The sequence below is a fragment of the Daldinia caldariorum genome (genome assembly GCF_022478825.1).
Source record: "Daldinia caldariorum strain CBS 122874 unplaced genomic scaffold F4812scaffold_18, whole genome shotgun sequence".
Taxonomy (NCBI): Eukaryota; Fungi; Ascomycota; class Sordariomycetes; order Xylariales; family Hypoxylaceae; genus Daldinia; species Daldinia caldariorum.
In genome coordinates, this window is record NW_025953054.1 from 192,853 (window position 1) to 209,926 (window position 17,074).

The window sequence follows — 17,074 nt, forward strand, 5'->3', positions numbered from 1 at the left end:
CCTTGGCTAGCTTCCTTGTGTTTTAATGAAAGAAGTTGAGACTTTGGTTGCTTTGTTTCGGTCGGATCGTGCCGACATCAACTCCTCTTCTGCCGGCTATTTTCAAAAGCCATTCCATTTTCCATCGCTTAACGGATACTTACCTAGCTACGACCCGTTGTTTAATGCGACATGCATCTGCGCGTAAATCACTTATAACGATTGTGTCATAGCTAGAACGTGATGATGACTTGCTTGATTCCGAGAATGAGACGGAATGGAGACTTGATAAGTTCAGATATAGAACAAGTCATGCTCCTCTCGAGAAGACTTGGTTGCAAGGTAGGTACCTACCTGATACTTAGGTAGACAAGCACCTAAAAATCAAGAATATTAACTATGCCATAAAAGGAGTGAAATAGTATTCCATAGGTGGTTAATAGAGGTAGGTATAGAAGAAGAAAAAATCCCACCCAGTTAGTTCATTCTAATTTGAAAATTGGTTTGTAACTTTCTTCCTTACATCTATCTATAAGGTGCGAAGCATTGGACAGAGACTACGCTGTAAATCTTCGCGGGGGCACAATAGACAATCAACTTTGCAAATATTTGTTAAAAAAATGACTTACCAACGCAGCTTTAGCGAAGTGGTTCCAGCAAAACAGACACCTACCTAAATTAGCGACTACACTGATTGATCCCCTACCGACCACGGGGTTCACGATCAGAAACTATGTAGAAGCTGGCTGCATTTAGAGAAGGTTGGTGACCGCTTCTTGCGAATAGCGTGGATACACGACAGCAAGGTGGCGTGGAAGAAGCTATTTGGCCCGTAGATAGAGAAACTGGGGAAACGCATCATAGGTGCAGCTAAAAGAAAAAGTGAGGCAAGGTATGTTCTGCGGTATGTAAGTGGAAACTTGTCGGTGAAGAACATCGTGAGTGAACGGATTTTCCCTTGTGACCACCACCGCGGGCCCGCTAGTTCCGTTCAGGAGAGCCTCAGCTCCTAGACGCATCGTTTTGCATGAAAGATGCACCCCATTCAGGATCCTGTCAAGCGGTCACGTCTTGTCCGTAAAAATTGGTAGACCTGGGGACGTGGACTCGTTGGCCGACTGGACGGATTTGGCCAAGACTACTCTAGCTGTACTGAATAGAGCGAACAGAGGAGTCGAAACTTGTACATGAAGTGGATTCGAGCCGTTCCGCGGCTTAGCCACAAGCCGCCAAATTGACGAACCACATGATCATAGACTGATGCACGTAAGTCTTCCTGGAAAGCTTCCACGGAGGTTTCCAGGGAGTCTTCCAGGGAGTCTTCCAGAACAAAGTCCCACATCCCATCTGGGTAGAATAAGAAAAGTATCAAGGGGAGGGGGAGGCTGGGAGATGAGAAAGTAGTAGTAATGTGCACTGTCTTTTATGAAGCTAAAGGGTAATAAATGACGCGTGAGGAAGATCCACTTGACTGACCTTCTGCGATCACGATGGTTGGCTGTACACCTCTAATCCCTGCCTCGAGTTCAACGGGCCAGTGATTGATCGATGCCGCTTTCTAACCTTCGTAACAATAGTGTACCTAGCTCAAGGAGGGCGGATCCCCGTGCGCATGTCTGGTAGCGAGTGTCTTCGACAATCTACGTATCACTGCATCAGCATTGACGCCGATGACAATAATGACGATATTATAGGAGTACGTACTCTGTAGCACGAGAGCGTTGCCCAACCTGTCAACCTGTGGGCGCGCTGAGGCACATTGGCCATGTGTCGATAAGACATGAATGAGAGCGTCAGAGTCCGTACCGACCTTGGTAAGGATCAGGGCTGATGGTACTACATGATACGTATAGATTGGTGGCTCACCGCTGATGTCCATGTCGCCTAGGATAGCGACCATCTGCGCCTTATGTGTGTATATCGTATATTATATGGCCTTTTTATTTATTTATTTATTCGTACTTCAACCGGTTGAACTAGCGAAATCCAATAGCCCTAATATAACGAGAGAGAGAGAAAAAAAGTGACAGGTAGTTTTTTATGTTGCTTTTTTGTAATTGTAAAGCCCTGGTGGCTGGGGCTAAACTGGTCACGAAGCCGTTTTGTAATGGGTGGCACGTACTGTAATATAATGTTTTAATCCCTGTTCCCCGAGCTTGCAGGCTGCAGTTTATTAGCTGCAGCTGTGCTCTGCATGCCATACATGATACATTTTCCAGAATCTGGTGGGAATCTCCAAGGGAGGCACGCGAAAACGGCCCCCCAATTCAATCTTTAGATCCAGATATGGGCCACTCGGCTGTCCAGACTCCTGGGTAACTCAGATAACGGCCTAGGATTCGTTGTTTATTTTCTCAACATCCCATAGACGAGGCGTACATATCGCGTCATCATAGGCGCAGTAGATTAGGTATCTACCCAAAGTCGATGGTCTGCTTTGCAAGTAGGTATACATGCATGCGGTTTTACCTTAGGTATTACCTTTGGGTAGGTATTTATTGGTGTAGTTAGGTACTGCTAGCAAGTCGATTCTGGCGCCCCTTACCGTATATGTACTGCGAAGTCATCACACATAGGTATTGAAAGGACTTCTCGACTAGCAGAAAATTATCCTGAGGTAGCGAGTACCTAACTGGATTGAATCTAGGCACCACGAGCTTGCTAGGTATTATCTTTGATCAACATCATAGCCGATTTCGTATAGCCGGAGCAACTCTTGGCCGTTCAACGCTCGGAACTTGGGGTTCTCCATACATAGTAGATATTTTGTGGCGGAAGGGCGTCATTCGTCCCGTTTGTGGCGTATGAATCATTTCGTTAACTGCCACTGGCAAATGAAGTTCGGGTGAAATTAAAGCAATGATGCTATCCTAAGCAACAAGGTTGTTCGAGGTCCTATAAAGGTTAATAGTGCACTGTGCTTATAGCTGATAATTGTATCTCCATACGAGGTATCTCAAGTGACATGTAACAAAGCATTCTTTGCAGAGGGCCAACTTGACAAGGCAAGATAGCCTTAACTAACGTAGAAACGGGACATGTAAATTACTTCATTCAACGATGTCCTGGGGCCCTGTACCTGCATTGAATGCAGACAGGCCATCATATTTTCCGACTGTGTGAGAAAACCAGGGGAACAGAGACATTAAAAAGCAAATTAGAACCAGGGACGACGCCACCCGAAATATGATGTTACGACGTTATTTCGACCATCGTGCTAGGGTCTTATTTCCTTTTTGCCCTAAGGAATCGACTACCTTATATTGTCATCAATAGGCAATATCTAGTACTGTTACCATGGTATTTACCATGATGTGATTGATCAACGGTTTATTTGTCTCGAAATGGTAGAATGCTACCATGACTTATTGATGGGACTGAGTAGTAAGAATATTGGCCATCAACAACATGTGTAACCGCTTGAAGTCGCCATCGTTATCCGTAGATCTGTTTCTGTTAAATCGTCCTGTTTCTTTTTTTTTTTTTCTTTGCTGTGGCGTCATGTTTTATGACAGAGACTGACGGAAACCGGACATCCACGTCTGCCACGAGATTTCAGAAAATAAACCGTCTTGTTTGGTTACCTTAGGTACCTAGGTACCTAACCTATATTAGCTATTTTCGATTCGGAATTACAAGACAAGCCACTCAGCCCATCTGTCATAAACTAGGCCTGACAAGGCTTAGGGTGTGGCTTCCTATCCAGGCTGCTGGGTTAAAAAGTGTCGAAAAGGGATCCTTGCGCTTACGGGGCGCCATACAGATGTTGTAATTTCGCACGCAAAATACTTTTTTTTCTGCGTTGTGTGGTATACACAGTACCTAATGGTACGTGCGTGTGGTGCGTTCCCATGGCCGCATAGAGGGCCGCAGACAGGGCCCAAGTACCCTACTATTATATGGTATGCATGACAACCGGGACTAGATGGTGGTCTCATCACACGGCGGGAACATGAACCATGCCGTGCTGATTGCAGAACTCGCAGGGTCCCCATACATCATAGATGGACTAGCACATACATAGCACATATGCAGAAGCAAAATGCCGTGGCCCGCGAGCCCGAGTCCCGGAATACGCAACACGTACACTAGCGGGCGCGCTTGTCGACTTTTCTTTCCCAGCTAGGACGCGGGTACACTTTCGTCAAGTCTGCTCTTCTTTTGCCTAGTGGTGCTTTTGCAGATTCGGGCAGCCATCAAGATGCCAAGGGAGAACCCCCTGGCATAATTACCCAGTTGAGTGTGACAATAGCCATAGTCCCTTGCCGGCCGGCTTACCGCTCAGGAAAAAAAAAACACACACAAAAAAAAAACAAGATGAAGTAATAGGCAGTACCGTGGACGGCTAAGGGGATTAAAATCGATGAGGAGCTGGTCATTCTCGTGTTGGACGGCCGATGCGACGGTCCAAATATATGACCAGATATAGGTATGAAAATGTTGCGTTGTCTTGTGGATGTGTTGAATACTAATCTCACTTCTCAGTCCAGGACATGTGTACGATGTGGACGATGTAGAGTATGCGAGTATGAGTATGTAGACTCTAATGCATCGTGCCCCGCAACTAGCAGAGGCTACGTATTGTATATACACTACCCAGAGCAGCTGGCTGTCTGCGTGCGCCGGCGATCCTTCTGCGGGCTGTTGGTCATGCTGACATGGCATAGTGGTGGCTTCGGTCATTATTACTTGAGACAATAGCTCCTGGCGGTTGGGCTGGAATCCAACGGGGCCGCACATTGGTACCTGATCGCTTGATCGTTTGATCTACGACTGTACCTCCTACTGGACGTACCGTACAATGCAGATTGACATGTATATGCGTAGAGGTGTAGATATGTATGTAGGTCTAAGAGGACTGAGGTGGGAGAAAACTGGAATGTAGGTCAGCGGCGAAGAATCGGAGGGATGCAAGAAAAGAGAAAAAAAAAAAAGGTTAATAAAGTCAAACCCACGAAAGAATCGTCCTACCTGATGTACGGTTTATAGTGTAATACAGATTGGATGGATAGGTACCTACCTAGGTAGGTACCTAATTGTAGGTTGTAGGTATAGCTGTAAGTAACGAGTACAGGACTTTAGATAGAGTACGTCGCAACTTACATCCATGTGCATCCATGGATGCGCATACTAATGTACTCGTGTATATATTTCGTCCTATTCCTATTAGGTACTATGGTAAGGTTCGGCTTACATACATGCATACGTCTAAAGCTACGGTAAGTGCTATCCATACCTAGGTACCTATGCTTATCCATATGGATCTTGGTCATTGGAAGGTTATCCTGACTTATTATTACTGGGTGTAGAAAGGCTGCACGGGTTAAGGAGGGTCCTTCCCGCATTCCGCGGGCGTGGGCCAGCCATAAAAAAAAAAGACTAAAAAACCAAAAAACTAGAAAAATACACCATCGAAACCCATCGCAGCGTCACTGGCGAATCGCGCTAGTAATTCTCACTTGTACATAGTCACGCCGCTATTTATTCTTCCTACCCATTTTTTTAATTTATTCTGACATACATATGCACATACATATACATATATACGTACATAACACACGTACATCTGGCCATGGATGTATCCTACCCTGAGATTTCCTGGGATTTTCTGGGATTTTCTGGGATCCTGGAAACCCTGGGACCTATCTGGTAGCCTAACCTGACCTTGCCCGGCTGGCATGTTCCAATAACTACATTTTAACTACTACCTAGTCTATTATAACCCTTGACTACTTGTATCGTCACTCGCTTTCTCTTTGCAAGCCGGTCCCGTTAAGCCCAACCCGGCCTAGCCTTACCTCCCGAGCTAAAGGAGTGAAGCCCTCCGCTTCGTCACCACCGGATAGCAAGCTGCGGTACTGACCGCCAATCTTCACAGTCGATCTCAGTTGTCTTATTGTCCCAGCTTACTACCAGCCTGCTACCGGCATACTATGTATTGTACCAGCAGCAGGCATCACAGGTATGGACGAGCATTCTACCTATACATATCTACCTAGCTACCGGCTACTACGCCGCAGTATTGCTACGTATGTAGAACGGGTATTGTTGTTCCCAGCAATGCTTGGCCAGTTGGCATTGGTATGGGCACCGGTATTGCAACACGTACAATCTACGAATCCATGCTTGCTGCAGAAAAGTAGTAGTTACTGGAGCAAGCTCGAGTGACCGCTTATTATTGATTTTAGACCCGAGCGGCCAACTGACGTTTTCTTGGCTGGCCACGGCTTGCTTGTCGATCATTTCCAGCCAAAGATATTCTTAGGGGGGAGGGTTTGGATCCAGCGGAGTCTTTACCCGCCCATCTAGTCAACCCTCTAGTGTAGCCCTCCAAACCCTTAAGCAACTACTACGACAACTCCACCGGAGATCTCCATTTGTGAACCCATCCTCCTTCGTGACGAGCCGTGATGACCCGTGACCTATCAGAGACAGAGGAACCCCTAGTTCTGTCTCTTCTACTATGCTTTGCGCTGGCTTACATGACTGACGAGCCATGCAGCAAAGCTAACGATAATACTGCTCGCAGGCGACGATGACCCTCACCTACCGCTGTGCCACTGGCATCTAATGGCACGATGGAAAATAGCACCAGCATGCTGGGCTAAACTAATTCTAGCACCTTATGTTATGGCCTAGCCACTCGCGCTTTAACTTACTAAAATTTTTAGAAGCTCACCGAGGTATGCGACCGCTGAATATGTTACCGGTAAGAGCCTCAAGTTCGTACGGGACGACATAAGGTTGTATGGCCCGAGTCAGATAAACTTACATTTGCCGTGCTCGTTAATTTCGAGTGTGCAAGGCCATGGGATTGCTCTGTCAGCTTCTTGAACGATTCCCGGTTGGCACCTCATGTTTCGCATGTCCTCCAAGCTGCATGTGTCAGACATCAGTGTAGGGCTGCTTAGCTCTCAGCTCGTTAAGCTTTCGAACATTCTAAAGAGCCTTAAGCGATTCCTTGACAGACGCCCTAGTCTCAAGATCCTCATCATTCCCACTACCTACTGAAACTGTTAAAAAAGGAACATGGCACGGGATGTTCCTAGTCCATAATGCACCCAAAGTATGGTTGTCAACTCCTAAGCCCTGCCAGTGCTCAGCACCAACGAGCTTGAACATGCCCCCCCCCCCTGTGAACCTCCTGTACCCCGGCTGCCAGTCCCCATGTTGGCTCCACCCATTCTATTCTTCTGCCCTGTCTAGTTTCTTGTCTGTTGATAAGAGCGGGCATGGGAGCTTGGGGTTCTCAGGCCAAGAGACTGAAAAGAAGAGAAAAACCAAATAGTTAGACGCATCTCTGCTCGTGGTAACTAGTACAACTGTGCAACTTGCCCTTAGACTACCCGGAATGCTTACATCTGTTCTTGTTCTCTTCCTCCGTTCTGAGAAGCCGTACTAACCTGTCCAAGTATCAGTGGGCAAGTGCTGAGCTTACTGCACCCGAAAGCAACAGCTTAGTTGTCGGTGAATTGACGCAAGTGCGGTGGGAACACTACAAAGTCGAGTCCCGCCTATTCTTTTTGGTTAGATACGGTATTCTTATACCATTCTACTACTTGTACGTAACCCATCCGAAGCATACCATCATCTCCTTACGACCACGACCGTAGCTGTTTGTCTGCCCATTCAGGCCCCCGTACTTCTCTAGCGTTGGTCTGCATCTCGACCACTCATTGCTGCAGGGCTTTTATCGCCAATGATCCGCTCTACTACTCTTAACATCATTGGCTACATTCACACTTTCTCTATTCCTCGCTTTTCGTTGGGCAACAGCTGATATACATCCACTAATTCCAGCCGCCACATGTCTGGAAATATTTCTTTCCAGAATTCTCACCATTGTCCTTTTACTTCTACCTCAAGTAACGACTTCTGAACCGGACCCGGGCTTGACCACCACATTAATCTTACGAGGACAGCTCTTTGACTCGGACCAGAGGAATCATCTTTAAACTGCCGCATATATAGCTTGAAGGTTGATCGAATATTCATCAGGAGCTGAGGCCAGCATTGAATATTCATCACGATATATACGCCCTGAGTACTGGAGAGCAGCTTATATAGAGCCAATTAAGCTATTATATTCGTTTGCGCAACCACTCTGGTATCGGGCACATCGCAACCCAAGCTGCCCTCATCCTTCTACAATTTCTACTTCAAAAGTCTACTTACCAATCTGTCGCCGTGGCGGTCCAAAATCTTAACATTCGCCAACCCTCCCAACCACCCTCTACCCGTACGCTTGGGAACGGGCTCGTGGGATTTCATACGAATCGCCTGAGTAGCATTGAGCAAGGGGACGGCGAGTCTGGTGGGGCGAGACTAGATAGTAACGAGGCAAGATCTGAAATCAAGCGGTATCAAATCACGTCTGGTAGAGGCGGTCAATGTCTGGCTCCTCTGGGCCACCTGTGCGAGAGGGACTTGGATCCGATGTCGCAGAGCGACCCTGCGTCACGATCTTCTTCACCTCGGACAACCAAATCTCCTCCAGCAGGTACGAGCACGTCGCCAACTTCACAACAGTCAGGTCCCCCGAGGCTTAGTAACCAGCCAGCCAGCAACGGGTCATTGGGAAACGGTGGCATCGTCCGACCTAATGGAGATATAGCACAGTCGTTAACCCAGAGGGGCTTTGATGTGCGGAACATCTTAAACCCAACGGAAACACAGCCGTCGCCGACTGGGACTACCTCTTCGGCAGCATCTGGACCATCCGGAGCGCGCCTATATCCGAGTCCAAATATACAAGGCTCTACGTTCGAATCCAGTCCAACCACTTCGCAGCCCTTCATGTATCAAAACCATGGGATGATGGGTCAGCAACAAACGGCTAGAGGTCTCCCTCCCCAGGGACCTCCACCAGCTGACCGCGGTTCGCCCGCATCAATACAGTCTCATCGAGAAATCTTGGGGGCAACCCGACGAATATTAACCCCAAGGTCTCCCCAAGTCAGTGCCGCGAGCCATGTACCACCACCTCAAGGGTTGAATACACCTCAAACTCACTATTATCCTGCTCCTCCTACGTCGAAACGAGGCTTCCCAGCTGAGTCTCCCGGTGGACAGTACGCTCAATCACCACGAATTAGTGGCCCTCAACCTCTAGGTCCTCAGTTTGGACGAGTTCGCCCCTCTGGGGTTGGTCCTTCGACCACTTTAGCTCCCTTGACAACACCGCCGCCTCGATCCCTTTCTCAGCCAATCGCGAGCCAGTTTGATCCTCCCGGACACGAACCCCAGCAGTCACAAGGCAATACCGGTGGCCATATTAGGCCTCATCCGTATGCACAAACACCACCATATTCAACGGGTGTTCCACCGAGTGCGCGTTTTCCGCCAACTTCTCTTCCAGTGGGAGATTCAAGATGGTCGGGCATATTTGGGAGCGCGGGTGCCCCTGGCATTCGAAGCATGATGGGTATGGAGGGTCATGCGGCAATGAACGTAGGCGGTGAGCCATTAATTGTCCCCCTAGACATGTACAATGGGTCAAAACAAGCCGACGAGAAACGGCAGAGGAATGCGGGTGCTTCTGCGAGGTTCCGAGCTAGGAAGAAGGACAAGGAAATACAACAAGGATTGAGAATACAGGAGTTGGAAAGTCAGAACCGCGAGCTTCTGAAGCGGCAACAGGAAGCAGAGAATGAGCGGGACAGGTACCGTAGTGATCGGGACCGACTTCGCGATATTGTCTATCGAACTCCTGGAATTAGCGAGCTTGCTTACCAAGGGCCTCCCAGTCCTATTTCGACGAGGAGTGGTGGCTCTTTCGCAGAAAGGAGCCCTCTCGCTTCTAACCAGTCTACGCTACCGATGCCTGCCTATGGAAGTGCTGATCCTGTAACTGGCGAAAGGGCGGCCCGACGACGCCGGACAGATTCTCAACTCGACTACAGCCCACCCTATGGTGTGGCCCAGCCTAATTTGCCATCAATATCCCAACCTGTACACACTCCTCTATCGCAACCGGGAACTCCCTCGTCTATGGCTCGAACCTCACGACTACCTCCCCTACGATTAGACCAACCAGCTGGGACTCCAAGTGCTGGCCCACCTACATCAAGTATACCGGTGCAAAACTTCCCACCATACAAGCGGGAGTCATACGAAACCGGCTGGGCAACACGAACGAGCGCGCCGTACGATCCAAGCCAGCGTTAGCCACAAGTCTCGGGTCTTCAGGGTCATCGGTTGCTACTCTACTTTCGTCTTACGAAGCCGATAATTTTATACTATATTTAGTTTTTAATTAATATGAACCCCTCGCACGAGAGACGAGGTGGAAACCCTCCCTAGGGTCCTGCATATCATTTTAGCATTGGACAAAAACGGTCATTAGAGATTTTCGCATAGTTCGGGCAACCGACATCTCGGGCAGGAAGGAAAAAGAAGAAGAAGAAAGCCTCATAATTGTGTTGGTTCCACGGTTTAGGTGTCAGGAACAAATTCAGTTTGCTTTATCAGCCACAGGTTTACGGGTCCCCAGTACCGGAGCTGTGCACCAAATGCCTCCCCCCTCCCTCCCCATTTCTTTCCTTTCATTTGTCCTGTTTAGGTACTTGCGACATCTACGGATTTATCTATCTTGTTGGGGAATTGGATATTGGGGGCTCATGGTTCATATTTTTTTTATCATTGCTTTCTTGGAGTTTTGTCATTATGAAACGAGGAGTTATGGGTGTCTCGTTGCCATGTTGGTTGAGGTTCTCTTTTTCGGCGTTACTACCAAATTGCGAATTACCAGACTGCAGAAACTTTCCTGTATTCAAATCTATCTTGGATACTCTTAAATACCCAGCTGATTCCGTTTTCACAAGTTGGTATCATATAATGAGGAGAAGATATAAGGGGGAAAGGACCAGTACTATTTTTTTTTTTTGGAACAAACCTTACGGTTCTACATCTATACTATGGGAAAGGGTGCTGTTCAACGGAGTCCAAAAATTATGGAGGAGATAAAAGAACGGATATTAGTGAACGTGACGAGTTTGTGGAAAGAAACGGTATAGAATTACACCGTTAACTACCCGCTTTGGGAATAGGGGGGGATGAGAAAGGGGATGATGAAAGCTAGCGGCTAAAACTAGAGGTTAATACTCCAGATCAACAAGATCGAGCCAAAGAATCCCTAGCAGAAGTTACAAAAAAAATCTAGTACTAAAAACATAAAGTTGTGTTGTGACACAAGGTGGACGTTGATCGAGTCGGAGGTGGTTAATAGACGCAAGCGGCGCCACCCGAATTAGACAGACGTGAGTGAGACCTAGAGTAACATCCCAAGACCGTCCCAAGTATGGGAAAGTAAACAAACCCAAAATGGCGTGTAACCCTAAATCACAGACTATCCATCTACCTCTACTACTTGGTAGGTACCTAACCTAGCTAATATCCCGTAATATCTCTTCTACCAACAGATGACGACCTAGGGTACCTACCTTACCTTAGGTACCTACTGGACCGAGCCATAGAAAAGACCCTTGCCAGCCTTGGTATAGTTACAGTAGCTTACAAGCAACCACCAAAGGATCCAGATCTCGATAATCTTCGTCTATCAGTATTAGCCCAAGCACGGTAGAGTCGTAGCCACTTTAATAATATGTTTGCTTAGGTACGTTTCCTTGGGACCTTCATCTCTCCAGTCACGACAGCTAAGCTAGCTACCTAGTCTTCCCTTCTTTTCCCCTCTCCCAGCCACTTCTCTTTTTTTTGGCCTTGTCTTCTTACTACACATTGGTTGGTTGGCCCGAGGGGAGAGAGGGGGGAGGGGGGAACGCCTGATGCTGGATCCTTTATTTTAGCGCGTCGACCAATGTAAGTGTCCAGAAGGCGCTCGCTATCTGGAGCTCTTCTTCTTGTGCTTGCTTGGTCGGTTGCTTGTACGTCAGCGCCGCCCCTCGGTATCGCTGCCGAGAAGGCAAAGTAGCAAAGCAAAGCAAAGCAAAGCACGTACGTACGCACGTACATACATACCTACATACATACATCACGTCCCCATCATCCCATATATGCATATTACTGCTGCTTGGCTAAACTCTATTCGAACGAACCTTGGCTGGGCTCGTCTTGTCCTATCTATCATGTCTCTCGTTTTCTCTACCTTTTTTTTCTTTCTTTCCTATACGTTGCCCATTCACTTGCTCACTTAACTTGCTTCCCTAACCGTCGTGTCGCGTCGTGTCGTGCCGTATTCCCACCTCGTTGGAAATTCCTGCCCCTCTTCATCATTCTCCCAATTACCTTACCTACCCTACCTACCTGTACCTACCTCGCACCGTAACTGGCGCCTAATGGACGCTGCATCATGTCAAAATGTACGTACGTATGCAATGTCATGTAGGATATACATATTTATTTGCAGATCTGGGTTCGAAAGGCCCCTCCCCCATCCACTCACCCCCTCTCTTCCTCGGTACGGCTGGCCACATGGCACGGCGTTCGCCGCTCTGCAGCTAGATGCAGCTAATGCTAATGCTAATGCTAATGGGACAAACGGCTTCCTTCTTGTTGGTGATGTCGGTAGAGGTAGGTAGGTAGGTAGGTGGCACTGCGGCCGGCGTGTTTCTGTCAGATAGGCTAGGTAGTGATTTTCCATCATCTTGTCGTCCTCTGTCCCCCCTCTATGAGTCATCATTTTATTTTATCTTTCCTCTTTACTTACCTACCTAGTAAGTATGCATCTATGTATGTCTCTACTCCTCTCCATGTATGTGTCATGTAGCCTCCTCGGTCTCCTCTTCACAGCGGGGGATCCGGTCCGGCCTCACCGTTAGGTCTGTATGTGAGCATATACAGTATGATATTCAATATATGTAGGCAGCATACCTATTTCCTTACCAGCCTCCTTCCTACATACACATACATACATACACACATATTATACACTATACACTACATACCTCACATGCACATACAGTCCTACATACAGCTGAAACGACTCCATCTAGGGTCCATTACGGGGCCCCATCTCCCTAGCCGGATTTCATGTAGCCTGGCCTGAAAGGGCAACGATAGGCCTCGTACCAAGCATCGCAGTCGATCAGCAAATGCCTGATGGATTTTCTCTGTCTCTCTCTATCTCTCTCTCTCTTTTTCTGGGGCGAATTGGATGTTGGAGATGGAGTTTGGCACGAAGGGGACCCGAAACATGCGGCCTAGAACGTTTACTTCTGGGCCTATTACGGGGACCACCAAACCGAGGCATAGCAAATCTTTTTTTCCCCGTCTACATTGCGCCCTTCTCAACTTTTCACTAAGGTAGTTTAGGAAGTTTATATCCTCTATCACGACATGGCCTTTTGGCTGCAGCCTCTGGTTGGCTTGCGCCGGTCCGATTAGATAATAGCGGGGGGGGGGGGGGGGGGGGGGGGCGCGGGGGGCGGGGGGGGGGGGCGGGGGGGGGGGGGGCGCGGGGGGGGCGGGGCGGGGGGGGGGGGGGGGGGGGGCTCTTATAAAAAACCCCCCCCCCCCCCCCCCCCCCCCTATTTCGCTACATGACTTAGGTATCTCCTTGTAACTATATCGTTGAGTTGCCACTGCCGCGCTCAGCCTCGGCCCGTCAGGAAAGTAAACAATAAAACGAAAAGAGAGAAGAAAAAAATGAGTATTCACATTTCGCAACTACTACGGGCAAATACGTCTCTAGTCTTTCATCTTCTGTATGTACGAGAGCGGGGCAAGGGTTTCGGTGTCTACCTAGGTAGGTAGGTAGGCAATGCATGTAGGATTCATAAGGCCCCCATTCAAACCCTTTTTTTCTCATTCTAACCGCTCGAGACCGAGATGTGGGTTGTATTGATGATAGTGATGATGTTCTAACCTACCTAGGTACGCCTCACCGTCAAAACTTGCCCTTCTGTAGACCGGCAGCATGGGGACGCGGGGGGCGGCAGGAGCCGAGAAGACGATCTTGTGGTAACAATCCTTCTATTGATGTCCCTGCCCTACGTAGGAATGGTAGCATCCAGTAGTAGTAGTTGTTGTTGATGTAGTTATTGGGGAGACAGCTTAAGAATTTGGGGAAAATTCAAACAAATTTACCTTCATTAATTTTGGGTTTCTCCTCACTTCCTGCCCTCCTTTCGATATTTTTACCCCACGAATATTCCCCGAGCTTGGCTTTTTTTCTCATTTTCTACACCGCAAGTTCGAATCTCGATAGGTAAGGTAAGGTAGGAAAACGTCCTAGGTGATGTGCCGGCAGCCCCGGTAGTTAGGCATCAATTGCTCGTCGTCGTTGGTCGGTTGCTGGTCAGGATATTTTCATTCGTATCGAAGGAATAAGAAAAAAAAAAAGGGGGGTGGTAGTGATGGTGTCCTACACCTCCCCGCCAGCAGGAGATGGACGGGCGTGTGGCGCGGCGCGCACGAAAGGGCCCCGGGCTCAGTGTCGCAGTTCAGCCCAGCCTGATCTGAGGAAAAGAAGGAAAGCAAACAATAAACGGTCGAACAATAAACACGTCACATCCATCTGCGAGGATTGCTAATCTCGCGTCTGGAAAACCCGGGTTCGATGACGATGATCCCGGTCCTGTTGGTTCGAAAGGGCGACAAGTGCGGCACACACATACTATCTACTACGTACCTACCCAAGGTAAGGTTAGGTACGCATGTATGTGTGTTGTGATGGTGGTGGTGGTGATGATGACGACGATACTGATGCTCCTAGTGATGAGAGGATGTACCCGGGACATTGGCGGGCGGTAGTTTTTTTCCCTTGGGACGAGATCGCTAGTCGAAACGGAGTGGCCGATGCTAGCGAATGGAGCGCTGCCCAACACATGCACGAAGAAAGAGGATCGACAATGCCGCAGGCACGACGTTGATGTCGAGCAGGGTCTATCTGTAAAGACGTTAGCGGCTGATGCAGGTTGCGATGACACCCCTCCGAGGTCACCCGTGTATCCAATATTTGCTACTCTGGAATCCATGACGAGCATGTCAATCTAGGTATTGGATGTTGTTGTCACCACATGAAATACCTATCTATTCTCCGTATAAGGTCTTCAACGACTGTGCCGTATTATTTCAACCCACCCAGGCTCAGCCCCTATCCTGTCCCCTCGGAACTTAAGTCTTCAACAAAAACGGTTGATTTGTTAGGCAATCTTAGAGGAGTAGGATTGTGAACATGTGATCCAATGCAAGATGTGCAATTGCTTAGTGCGGGTCTGTGGAGATTGTGTACCATTTCGACGGTCAATCTGGATGATTTGCTTATAGTATCGTGAGCTTAACTAGGGGAGTATCACAACTCTATTATTACCAAGTGTGACTGTACCTCGGTAGAGTTTACTTGGACTGCTCCTCTTCCCGTGGGTGCTATTAGTATGTAGAAAGAGGCATTCTAGGTACAGATATCTGGGTACTCTGGTATAATTCAAACACTTACTGCGGCATAAAGATCAGGCCTGGATAATTCAAAATCCAACTCGCCCCCATTTACTGCGCAATGCTCGTCAAAGAATGGTGAAACGCATGATATTATGCAAAGAGCGCATTGGGACTGGTAGACTGTTAGGCAGACTTCATCGTGTAAGATCGACCAGCCACTCGGATACGCTCTGGTAATACTAGGAGGTAGTGATAGAAAGGAGAGCTTCTTCAACTTGCCCACTTAAAATTTGATAAATAAACTGAAAATAATAGGAAACAACGAATCTAACCCTTCGCGTTTATAAACCTAGAAGATCGAATCTATAGATAACATCAATATACAAAGGGGCTAATGTGCTACTTCCCGTGGCACAACGAACTATTATCCATCGCCTCGAATACCGATTCATCAATTCCAGCTACCAAATTGCCTTATATAAATCATATTATATATATGAAAATACATGTAAAATCCCCCATTAGATACCTGTGATATCATCTTAGAGCCTGTTATGTTCGCCGCTCAAATGCCCGACAAAAGAGACCTGCCCGACATTACCAAGAGAAATATTTGGCGGTAATAGTAAAACCAGAATCGCTCACATAACTCCAGGATCCTTTAACTTAATCCACTAATTAAGTATTTCACACGAATTGCCTGTCTAGATTCCAACGCCAGTACTGCCGGAACACGCAGTCGTGGTAGGCCAACGGGCGGCACCCCCTATATACGTATGTGCGTCAGATAAGATGTATCCTATACCCCCCCAAACTTATCTACGTTGTGATTTATATTCACCATAGAGTAGACACCCAGCCTTCAGCGGAAATTCGACGGCGGAAATGGCTGTACATGGGAATTAAGACTGTTCCCGTGCGGCATCGGCGGCTGATGAAGTCCGTAAGATCCAAATTGCTCCATATGGTGCAAGGGTGGTGGGATACCCATACTACCAGTAGGCGGATGATGTTGCCAGCCTTGCCATAAGCTTTCTAAATCAAATTCCGGGTCATTGCTGCCAAGGGCTTCCATTCCCGGGGCCATGCTCGCGGTTGCAATACCGCTATTCAATGACACACTTCCTTCTGGACTAGGTTGTTGAAGCATTGGCGCCATCATCGGTCTCATAGTCTGTTCCAAATTCGACGCCGAAAAACCAGCTATCTGGCGCTCTTTTGTCGGTGCCACATCGTTCGTGTAGAATTCCTGCTGTTCAGCTTTGATGGTATGGAAAAATGGAGGTATCGTGTCACACTGGAACGTATGCAACATAGTCGGTATCTTCCGGCCAGGTAAATTTATTTTTTTCGCCGTATCCTGTTTTTCCATGTTGGCACGATGGAAATTTTCAATAATATCCAGGACTCTTTCCGCCTGAGCATCCATCTCCTTACAGTACTGGAGAATAATCAAAGCGCTGCTAATCGACTTATCCGCATCAGGGTTATGGTACAGTGATGCAAACTCATTACTTAAGATAATGAGAGCGGCCGAGAAAACGAAGTATCTGTTTGAGGAAAAAACATGTTCCCTGTCAGTTCTCTGTCCCTTGGCTTTTTTTCTTTTTTTTTTTTCTTGGTTTTCAGTGTAAGAAAAAGGGGGAAAAGGGGGGGGGGGGGGGGGGGGGGGGGAGAAAAAAAAACCAATGGGTTGCAATGTGGCAATTATACGGCAACCAAAGCCGCACGACCCCAAAAAAACGTAACCTGTGAAACC

At 47.8% G+C, this 17,074-nt stretch overlaps 3 protein-coding genes across 3 annotated transcripts in view; 1 reads left to right on the forward strand and 2 right to left on the reverse strand.

Annotated features, from left to right (window-relative positions):
* Nucleotides 1-1,441: 1,441 nt before the first annotated feature.
* Nucleotides 1,442-2,052, reverse strand: F4812DRAFT_150720 (uncharacterized protein). Its single transcript, XM_047929714.1, has one exon. The coding sequence runs from the start codon at nt 1,877-1,879 to the stop codon at nt 1,562-1,564; it is 318 nt and encodes a 105-aa protein (XP_047787005.1). The 5' UTR covers nt 1,880-2,052; the 3' UTR covers nt 1,442-1,561.
* Nucleotides 2,053-8,137: 6,085 nt separating this feature from the next.
* F4812DRAFT_150868 (uncharacterized protein) lies at nt 8,138-10,395 on the forward strand. The gene has a single exon (XM_047929718.1). It carries the CDS (start codon nt 8,416-8,418, stop codon nt 10,144-10,146), a length of 1,731 nt encoding a protein of 576 aa, XP_047787006.1. The 5' UTR covers nt 8,138-8,415; the 3' UTR covers nt 10,147-10,395.
* Nucleotides 10,396-16,177: 5,782 nt separating this feature from the next.
* F4812DRAFT_462404 (fungal-specific transcription factor domain-containing protein) overlaps nt 16,178-17,074 on the reverse strand; it is a gene marked incomplete at both ends in the record, with an annotated part of 3,187 nt that continues 2,290 nt past the window's right edge. The window contains one exon of the mRNA XM_047938040.1: nt 16,178-16,865. Coding sequence (XP_047787007.1) covers nt 16,178-16,865 — 688 coding nt within the window. The remainder of the gene's footprint in view (nt 16,866-17,074) is intronic.

Bases quoted from the DNA above. Each gene is read 5' to 3' on its own strand.
- F4812DRAFT_150720 (XM_047929714.1), bottom strand. From the start codon at position 1,879: ATGGTCGCTATCCTAGGCGACATGGACATCAGCGGTGAGCCACCAATC.
- F4812DRAFT_150868 (XM_047929718.1), top strand. From the start codon at position 8,416: ATGTCGCAGAGCGACCCTGCGTCACGATCTTCTTCACCTCGGACAACC.